This window comes from Bison bison, unplaced genomic scaffold (genome assembly GCF_000754665.1).
Source record: "Bison bison bison isolate TAMUID 2011002044 unplaced genomic scaffold, Bison_UMD1.0 scf7180017864289, whole genome shotgun sequence".
Classification (NCBI taxonomy): Eukaryota; Metazoa; Chordata; class Mammalia; order Artiodactyla; family Bovidae; genus Bison; species Bison bison.
The window spans coordinates 14,470,191-14,481,253 of NW_011494861.1; the positions used below are offsets into that span (position 1 = coordinate 14,470,191).

General features: G+C 43.1%; 1 protein-coding gene across 1 annotated transcript in view; it reads left to right on the forward strand.

Annotated features, from left to right (window-relative positions):
* LOC104996119 overlaps positions 1-10,555 on the forward strand; it is a 38,954-nt gene extending 28,399 nt beyond the window's left edge. Inside the window, 3 exon segments of the mRNA XM_010850247.1 lie at positions 7,740-7,986; positions 8,420-8,992; positions 9,982-10,555. Coding sequence (XP_010848549.1) covers positions 7,740-7,986; positions 8,420-8,992; positions 9,982-10,555 — 1,394 coding nt within the window.
* Positions 10,556-11,063: the final 508 nt, after the last annotated feature.

Consider the following 11,063-nt stretch of genomic DNA (forward strand, 5'->3'; position numbering starts at 1 on the left):
GCCCATCAGCCGCCTGTTGCGTGGAACAACAGAGTAGGACCCCACCCAGGGTGCATGATGCAAAGAACAACAGGGTAGGACCCTAGCCAGGGTGGCCACTTTATGTGCCTGAGGCACTGAACAACAGAGAAGGACCCCAGGCAAGAGAATCCTCTAAGTGCCTGAACCAGTGGAGCAATGGAGAAAGACTAGCCAAAGAGGTCTGATCACCAGCTGCCAGAGGCTCCAAAAGACTCTGTTAGGGCCATAACTCCTTAAGCTGAGGCAGTCCGTGTCCCTGAACACTTGGTGCCTCCAGGGTTCCCATGACCAAGCAGCTGTGCCACCTTCAGGCTCAGCTCTCACTAGGGCAGAGTTGCCATAGGTAAGAAAAGTCTTGCTTCTATATATGTGGGGTTGCTTCAGTCATGTCCAACTCTGCGACCCTGTGGACTGTGGCTTGCCAGGCTTCTCGGTCAGTGCGGTTCTCCAGGCAAGAATAGTAGAGTGGGTTGCCTTCCAGAGCACTATTTTTCTTACTTCTCTACGCACCACCTTCCCTGAGTACCTGGTGCTGCCAGGGCCCCTGCGACCCAAACACCTGCTCCACTTCCACACTTGACACTCACTGGGGAAGACCCAAGTCCTCCAGGACAGCCCCAGGAGCAAACCCCAGTGGACGACCCACATACAGAGGTGAAGATAAAACCACAGGTGAAACCCAGGGGCAGTGTGGCTAAGGAAGAGGACCCAAAACCTTCCCACCAGCTGTACAAGCTGCAGGTTAAATCTACATGATCAACTAGGCAGACTGTCTACGGAATATATAAAAGGACATTGAGAGCTCCCACAAAAGGAAACACACTAGTTCTGACAGCTGTGGACAGTGGGGGCAAGAACACACAGGAGCAGGACCAGATTAGAGTCTGAGCCGGCCCCACAGCATGTTCAGAGTCCAGCACAGTGTTGGAGGACATCCTAGGGAGACAAGGTGGACTGTGACTCCCAGCGAGGGAAAGGGCACTGACAGCAAAAGCTCAAGAAAAGCATTTATTAACCTTATATTTTGACTTTTTCTGTAGTTTATTCTGATTTTTTTTCCCTTTTTCCTCCCTCTGTTGTCATTGTTGATTTTATTAGCACTATGAAATCTATTTAAGCTTTTGAGATTTTTTTTAATCACACTTTTTGTTTCTGTTATAAACTTCTGCCTCTATGCTGCCCTTTTGCGGTTCTATAAAGTTTTCCTTTTGTACTTTTCCCCTTTTTTTAATTTAAATTTTTAAAGTTTATTATTTTTCTACATTTATTCCTTTGTTTGCTTTTCCTACTGTTCTTTTCCTCTTGCAATTAATCTTTTTTATATATATATATATATATATCTTCTTTACCTCTAACTTTACATTTCTATTCTTTCTTTTCTTTCTTTTTCTCACCATATTTGTTCATTTTGCTTTCATTGCTTTTTTATTTCCAATTTGGTACCTTGCTTTAGTTTTGTTTTCCAGATTTTTTTTAAGTTAGTTTTGTTCTTAATTGATGGATATCATTTTTGGTTTTCTTTGTTCACTGGGTCAATCTATTGTACTTTATTTTTGTTGGACTATTTGATTTTGCTTATGGGTGTATATGTTCTGTGTATATTATTTTAATTATTATTTGCCTGATTTTGTAATTGCTATTTGTCCGGGATTTGCCTTTGGTTTCTCATTTTGGGGTATTTGTTTTAAACCCATTTAATGTCATAACAGACCACCTGTGAAATTTCCATTCCTGGCCAGAGATCAAGCCCTGAGCCTTTGGAGTGGGAGTGCTGACTCCAAGGCCCTAGAGTAACAGAGAAATCCTAACCCTGCTGCTGCTGAGTCACGTCAGTCATGTCCAACTCTGTGCGACCCCACAGACAGCAGCCCACTAGGCTCCCCCATCCCTGGGATTCTCCAGGCAAGAACACTGGAGTGGGTTGCCATTTCCTTCTCCAATGCATGAAAGTGAAAAGTGAAAGTGAAGTCACTCAGTCGTGTCCGACCCTCAACGACCCCAAGGACTGCAGCCTTCCAGGCTCCTCCATCCATGGGATTTTCCAGGCAAGAGTACTGGAGTGGGGTGCCATTGCCTTCTCCGAATCCTAACCCTAGGGAGTATCAAGTAGTGAGAACTCCCACAAAGACAAACACTTGTATATAAGACCAAGTATCACCCAACTACCAGCAGCACCCTGTACAGGCCACCTCATCCAAACAACAAACAAGACAAAAATACAAATCCAGTCATCAGCAGACAGAATTATCAGCTCACTCAGCCCTGTCCATCAGAGGGAAAAATAAAACTCACCTCCTCCCACTAGAATGTAAGCACAAAGTTATACCCTACATGCAGCTTATACAAACCACTGGGACAATCTCAAGAGGGCAGAAACCAAAAGAAAGAAAGAGTTCAGCCTTGAAACCTGGGAAAAGGAGACCTCAAACACAATAAGTTAAAAAAAATAATGAAAAGGCAAAGAAATACTGCACAAATGAAGGAACAAACTAGAAACACACAAATCCAAATAAATGAAGAGGAAATAGGCAAACTACCTGCAAAAGAATTCAGAATAATGGTAGAAAGATGATCCAAAATCTTGAAAATAAAATGGAGAAAATGAAAGAATCAATTAACAAAGACCTAGAAGAATTAAAGAATAAACATGCAGAAACAAACAACACAATTACTGAAATTAAAAATACTCTGCTACTGCTATGTCACTTCAGTCATGCCTGACTCTGTGCGACCCCATAGATGGCAGCCTACTAGGCTCCTCTGTCCCTGGGATTCTCCAGGCAAGAACACTGGAGTGAGTTGCCATTTCCTTCTCCAATGCATGAAAGTGAAAAGTGAAAGTAAAGTCCCTCAGTCGTGCCCGACTCTTAGCGACCCCATGGACTGCAGCCTACCAGGCTCCTCTGCCCATGGGATTTTCCAGGCAAGAGTGCTGGAGTAGGTTGCCATTGCCATCTCCAAAAAATACTCTAGATGGAATCAACAGCAGAATATCTGAAGCAGAAGAATGGATTAGTGAGCTGGAAGATAAAATGGTGTGGAAATAACTGCTGAAGAGCAGAATAAAGTAAAAAGAATGAAAAGAACTGAGCATAGTCTCAGAGATCTCTGGGACAATCTTAAATGCACCAACATTCAAATTATAGGGGTCCCAGAAGAAGAAGAGAAAAAGAAAGGGTATGAGAGAATGTTTGAAGAGATAATAGTTGAGTTTGAGTAAGCTCTGGGAGTTGGTGATGGACAGGGAAGCCTGGTGTGCTGCAGTCTATTGGGTCACAAAGAGTTGGACATGAATGAATGACTGAACTGAACTGATAGCTGAAAAATTTCCCAACATGGGAAAGGAAATAGTCAATCAAGTCCAAGAGGTGCAAAGAGTCCCATACAGAATAAACCCAAAGAGAAACACACCAAGACAAATACTAATCAAACTAACAAAGATTAAACACAAAGAAAGACTATTAAAAGCAGCAAGGGAAACCCCATATGTTTAACAGCTTACCTTTCAGCAGAAACTCTGCAGGCCAGAAGGGAATGGCAGGATATATTTAAAGTACTGAAAGGGGAAGATGTACAATGAAGATAACTCTACCCAGCAAGGATCTCATTCAAAATTGGTGGAGAAATCAAAAGCTTTATAGAGAAGCAAAAATTAAGAGAATTCAGTTCTACCAAATCAGCTTTACAACAAATATTAAAGGGACTTATATAGTCAGGAAATACAATAGAGGAAAAAGATCTACAAAAACAAACCCCAAACAATTAAGAAAATGGCAATAGGAACATATATATATATCACACAGTCAGTCAGTTTAGTTACTCAGTCGTGTCTGACTCTTTGCAACCCCATGGACTGCAGCATGCCAGGCTTCCCTGTCCATTACTAACTCCTGAAGTCAGCCATCTCTTCCTCAGTCATCCCCTTCTCCTCCTGCCTTCAATCTTTCTCAGTATCAGGGTCTTTTCCAGTGAGTCAGTTCTTCACATTAGGTGGCCAAAGTATTGGAATTTCAGCTTCAGCATCCGTCCTTCCAATGAACATCCAGGACTGATTTCCTTCGGGATTGACTGGTTGGATCTCCTTGCAGTCCAAGGAACTCTCAAGAGTCTTCTTCAACACCACACTTCAAAAACATGAATTCTTCAGTGCTCAGTTTTCTTTATAATCCAACTCTCACATCCCAACATGACTACTGGAAGAACCATAGCTTTGACTATATGGACCTTTTTTGGCAAAGTAATGTCTCTGCTTTTTAATATGCTGTCTAGGGTGGTCATAGCTTTTCTTCCAAGGAGTGTCTTTTAATTTCATGGCTGCAGTCACCATCTGCAGTGATTTTGGAGCCCCCCCCCCAAAAAAAATAGTCTTTCACTGCTTCCATTGTTTCCCATCTATTTGCCATGAAGTGATGGGATGGGATGCCATGATCTTCATTTTTTGAATGTTGAGCCAACTTTTTCACTCTCCTTCTTCACTTTCATCAAGAGGCTCTTCAGTTCTTCTTTGCTTTCTGCCATAAGGGTGGTGTCATCTGCATATCTGAGGTTATTGATATTTCTCCTGGCAATCTTGATTCCAGCTTGTGTTTCATCCAGCTTAGCATTTTGCATGATGTACTCTGCATAGAAGTTAAATAAGCAGGGTGACAATATACAGCTTTGACATACTTCTTTCCCAGTCTGGAATCAGTCTGTTGTTCTGTGTCCGATTCTAACTGTTGCTTCTTGACCTGCATATGGATTTCTCAGAAGGCAGGTAAGGTGGTCTAGTATGTGCATCTCTTTAAGAATTTTCCATAGTTTGTTGTTATCCACACAGTCAAAGGCTTTGGTGTAATCAATAAAGCAGAAGTAGATGTTTTTTCTGGAATTCTCTTGCTTTTTTTTGTGATCCAATAGATGTTGGCAATTTGATCTCTGGTTCCTCTGCCTTTTTAAAATCCAGCTTGAACATCTAGAAGCTCATGGTTCACATACTGTTGAAGCAGGGCTTGGAGAATTTTGAGCATTACTTTGCTAGCATGTGAGTTATCTTGAAAGAGAAGATGAGTGCATGTCCTTCTACTCTGCCAGCAGTAAATAAATATATATACATCATTACTTTAAATGCAAATGGACTAAATGCTCCAACCAAAAGACACAGACTGGCTGAATGGATAAAAGAGCATGACCCATATATACGCTGTCTACAAGAAACTCACTTCAGATCTAAAGAAACATATAGACTGAAAGTGAGAGGATGTAAAAATATATTGCACGCAAATGGGAAGCAAAAGAAAGCTGGAGCAGCAATCCTCACATCAGACAAAATAGACCTTAAAATAAAGAATATTGCAAGAGATAAGGAAGGACACTACATAATGATCAAGGAATCAATCCAACAGGAAGACATAACAATTGTAAATATCTATGCACCCAACATAGGAACACCTCAATACATAAGACAAACACTAACAGACATAAAAGGAGAATTTGACAGTAACACAATAATAGTAGGAGATTTTAATACCTGACTTACACCAATGGACAGATAATCAAAACAGAAAATTAATAAGGAAACACAAGTCTTAAGTGATACATTACATGAGATAGATCTCATTGATATCTTCAGGACATTCCATCCAAATGCAGAAGAATACACCTTCTTCTCAAGTGCACATGGAACATTCTCCAGGATAGACCACATCTTGGGTCCCAAATCAAACCTCAGTAAATTTAAGAAAATTGAAATCTTATCAAGCATCTTTTCTGACCACAATGCTATAAGACTAGGTATCAATTACAAGAAAAAACTCTGAAAAGCACAAATACATGGACCTTAACCAGTACTTTTCTAAATAATGAACAAGTTACTGATGAAATTGAAAGGGAAATCAAAAGATTGGCAGGCAGATTCTTTGCCACTGAGCCACACAGGGAGCCCCCATAAGTGACCCTATTAGTCGAATTCAGTCAGTGTTCATAGAGTGAATCCATGGTTGAATATTTGACTCCCTTCCTGCCATGTATTCCTTTCTGAATGAATACCTGATTCAGTCAAATCATGTGATTATAAGCAAAGATCCAATCAGGATTTACCTGATGGACGTTTGGAAATCTAATCAAGCCTCACTTTCTGATTGGATGGACAGAGGAAAGATGTGATCAGAAAAGCGCATAAAAACCTGAGGCATCAGGAAGAGGTGTAGAAACTTCTTCCTCTGGAGTCGATGCCTGGTTTCTCCACAAGATCTGACCTCTGAGCACCCTGTCAATGCCAGCAGAGCTGGTAAGTTACAGACCTCAGCAAAGGAGCCCTCCTCTTTCCTATGGTTAGCAGGTTTCCACTGGTGGCATGCAGCAGTGGATGTCAGGGAGATGTCTTTCTTTTCAGATGTATACATGTAAGCCTTTGGTTTTACCTCTAAATGTAATAATGCATTAATCCCAAACATTTTGTTATGTGCTTTCCTTTATATCATTTAAAAATATCTTAACCAATAAGATTTTATTTTCTAATGAAAACATCTAAATTTTTGACATTTTATTTCTTGACGTTGAAAAATATCCAGTTTGTGCAAATGATATTTATTGAAGGAATATCTGTTTCATGTTTCTCAGTTCAGTAACTGTGGGAACTGAGGATGGAGGCTGTGCCGGGCTACATGATGCTCTTATTCCCATAGTTTTAAGGCTGTAAGTGATGATTTAAATATTCCCCCCGCCCCAAAAAAAAGATGGAACTTAACCTTCAGCTCATGGTACATGCTTCCCAGTGAAACCTGATTAAGCAAAGCAGTGAACGGATATGAATGGACTAGTGGGTTGGGTTTTTTCCTCTTTCAGTTCAGTTCAGTTCAGTCACTCAGTCCTGTCTGACTCTTTGAGACCCCATGAATCACAGCAGGCCAGACCTCCCTGTCCATCACCAACTCCCGGAGTTCACTCACTCATGTCCATCGAGTTGGTGATGCCATCCAGTCATCTCATCCTCTGTCATCCCCTTCTCCTCCTGCCCCCAATCCCTCCCAGCATCAGAGTCTTTTGCAATGAGTCAACTCTTTGCATAAGGTGGCCAAAGTATTGGAGTTTCAGCTTTAGCATCAGTCCTTCCAATGAATACCCAGGACTGATCTCTTTTAGAATGGACTGGTTGGATCTCTTGCAGTCCAAGGGACTCTCAAGAGTCTTCTCCAACACCACAGTTCAAAAGTATCAATTCTTCGGCACTCAGCTTTCTTCACAGTCCAACTCTCACATCTATATATGACCACTGGAAAAAACATAGTCTTGACTAGACGGACCTTTGTTGGCAAAGTAATGTCTCTCCTTTTGAATATGCTATCTAGGTTGGTCATAACTTTCCTTCCAAGGAGTAAGTGTCTTTTAATTTCATGGTTGCAATCACCATCTGCAGTGATTTTGGAGCCCCCCAAAATAAAGTCTGACACTTAGTCCTTGTGAAATGCTTGTTTTGGTGTCTATGGGTCATAGCTATCACTTTTTCCTCACTTAGCCTGGACTGGCATGAAATTGTGCAAAACTGAGGCTATTCCACAACTATCAGAGCAGAGACTTTCACTCAGAGATGGTTCCTCTGAAGTGTGGGGAGACAGATGAAGGGGTGTTCATATTTACCTGAGAATGATGCCTTCTTTCCTGCAAGTTCTCACAGGATTCCTTTAGGAGTAGAATCAGGATGAGTGCCCCAAACCCCCAGAGACTCCTGAACCTGGCAGGAAAGAGCCTACTAACTGTTGAGGCCTTGTCCATTTCTGCTCTGGAGCATCTGCCCATCGAGCTCTTCCCCCCGCTCTTCATGGAAGCATTCTGTGGAAGACGCAGAAAGACCCTAAAGGCCTTGGTGCAAGCCTGGCCCTTTGTCCGCCTGCCTCTGGGAGGCCTGATGCAGACACCTCATTTGGGAACCTTACAAGCAGTGCTGGATGGCCTTGATGTTCTGCTTGCACAGAAGGATCAGCCCAGGTGAGTCTGGTGCAGGTAATCTGATAGGTTATGAGCAGTCAAGAAGAGACAGCTGACATCCGGAGAGTAGATGACACATGTATGGATCAGTCACTTCTAGTGATGCCAATGAAGAAACACAGAGACTTGGCCATGGCTGAGCTCCCTTTGGGAAATGCCTTCCAGCAGTGTAGGAGCACCTAAGATGCAAGGAAATGTGAAAGTACATGCACCAGCCTCCTCACAAGGATGCTTAAGGGAACTAGAGTAGAAAGTTAGGGAAAATTTAAATGGAAAAGGAGATGGAGGAAGGTGAGGCAGAGAGGGAAGAAGAGGGCAAGGCAGCTTGTGACATTGGGAATGTGAAATAAAAGCTCAGGTGGGAAGTCAGAGTGTTGCCTAAATTTTTTGTGGATCTTAAAACCATCACTGCCAATTTGCTGTTTCCCCACAGGAGGTGCAAACTGCATGTGCTGGATTTAAGGAATACTGGCCAGGACTTCTGGAGAATGTGGTCTGGATCCAGTGTCCAAGTGTCCTCAAGCTTTTCAATGGCACCAGGGGCTGAGGACAGGTTGAGGACCGAGCAGCCCTTGGCTCCCTTCGAGGTGTTCATAGAACTTCACCTCAAGGAAAGGAGTGTGGATGGATTCCTTACCTACCTTATGAGATGGGTGGAAGAGAGGAAAGCTTCCATACACCTATGTTGTAAGAAGCTGAGGATTATTTCATTTTCCATGGATAATGTTATGAAGGTCCTGAGTATGGTGCAGCTGGACTGTATCCAGGAGTTACATGTGAATTGCACCTGGCATCTGTCTACCCTGGCCATGTTTGCTCCTCTCCTGGGCCAGATGAGCAATTTGCAGAGACTCCTCATCTCCCACATCCACATGCCTGATCCTGAGGAGCGGGAGGAAGAGCACGTTGTCAAAATTACTTCTCAGTTCCTGAGGCTGCACTGCCTCCGGAATCTCCATCTGGAATCTCCCTTCTACCTCGAAGGCTGCCTGGACCAGATGATCAGGTGAGTGTGCACCACTGACCAGGTAACAGTGAACCCAACACTAGAATATCAAATGCACCGTCCCCTTTGCTGCTCCATTGTGAACTGTGGTATCACATAAACACCCAAATCTAGGTAGGGGTCCAAACTGGGAGAGAGGCTCTTGAAAGGGGCACTATGATAGGAAGCTCTAGACTAGGGGTTAGAATCTAGGGTGTGGGTATTTGATTTCTTAGGAAGAGATATCTTTCCTAAATGACTTAGGAAAATAGGTAAGGAAAGGGGGCATTGAACACAGAGAACTCCTCTAGCCCTGAGCATTTCTGAACTGATGCTCTGTGTTCTCCAATTTTGTGACCATGATGAGCCTATCTCAAATTCCCTGTCTGTAAAAGGTTGTTTTTTGCTCCAGATATGGCAAATAATATATGGGAAATGCATGATTCTGGAGATGATGGCAATAGGGCAGGTGTCAAAGGGATCATAAAAATTGGTAGATGATTTGCAGATCCCTTGCAGACTGGCATCCTCTGTGGATGCTGTGGGATTTTGCCCAGGTTGGTCCTCTATGCATGTCACCCAGAAGCCTCACCTGCTTGAGATGGATGTCTGGGGCCCAAGCATGTTCAGAAGGTAGCCTGCCTAGGTAGCTAGTAAGTATATCTCTTACTATTAACATTCAGTGATGTCCACTCTTTATTGAGACAAGATGTTAGGCTCTCCTCTAAGTTTGCCTGGTACATTCTATTATATTCATTCCTCTTTGTAAGGAAGCAGAGTACATTTTTCTCTGCTTGAGTACTGAGGAGAGAGAGCTTTTAAAACTCTGTGTGCTTGGCCCAGTCCCACAAAGAAGGTGAAATGACTGTCTACAATGAGATTAGCCATTCTGAGTATTAATCTTATTAGATGATCAGACCAAACTTGGGCTTGGGCAGATCACTTGTCTCTCAACTTGTGATCACCTTCCACCTCAGTTTCCAATACCTAATTCCTCTCTTTCTCCTCAGGTGCCTGATGACCCCGTTGGACAACCTTGAGATAACTCACTGCCTGCTTACAGATTCAGACCTGACCCATCTATCCCAGAGCCCGAATATCAGTCACCTAAGGGGCCTAGATCTGAGTGGGGTTACCATGACCTACTCTAGTTCTGAACTTCTCCCAGCTCTGCTGGAGAAAATTGCATCTACCCTCCAGGAACTGTACTTAGAGCAATGTGGGATCAGAGACTCCCACCTTGAAGCCATCCTGCCAGTCCTGAGCCACTGCATCCAGCTCACGTGCTTCAGTCTCTGTGGTAACCTCCTCTCCATGGCCATCATGGAGAAGCTGCTGCAACACACCTCTGGGCTGCCCAGTTTAAGTCAAGAGCTGTACCCTGTCCCTCAGGAAAGTTTCAGCTCTGACAGGATCCTCCAACATGGGAGACTTGCCCAGTGTCAGACTGAACTGCTTGAGATTCTGAAGGACTTAGGAAGCCCCAGGACCATCTGGATTAGCTTCACACCCTGCCCACACTGTGGAGATAACACATTCCGTCGTCCTGAGCCCATCATATACGGTGGTAACAGCCTTGCCTAGTTTGGTGCATCGATCAAAGCTTTCTTCTGAGCACTTGGAAACTGAGATCTAGGACAAGATACATCATGAAGGGAAAACAAAGCTGGTTCCAGACATCTGCTCAATGTGAATGTGAAAAGGAAAGGTGATCCTGCAGGGGGAGCGGGACTGCAGGGGGAAATGTAGTCTCCCTGGTAAAGGAATACTTGTGGACATGTGTTCGTCCTGTAGTGTCAGAACTAGGAACCTAAATTTCTTTAGGTGGATTCAAGCTTGAGACTCACCTGTTGGAGTTATCCTTGGGTATATAGTTGTAAAGAAATGGTCAGAAATAAGAGACCCTCATTGTAAATGGATTGCTGTCATCCATGATGTATTATCTTAATTTTTCAGTTTATACCACAGGAATCTCCGGACACTGATTTTTTTTTAAGGCACTGTGTTGTCTATGATTCAAAACCTTACCATTCCCACCAGTTCTTTATTCTTTGGGGGCATCTTTGACCTCCATTGTTACTTCTGGGGCTGT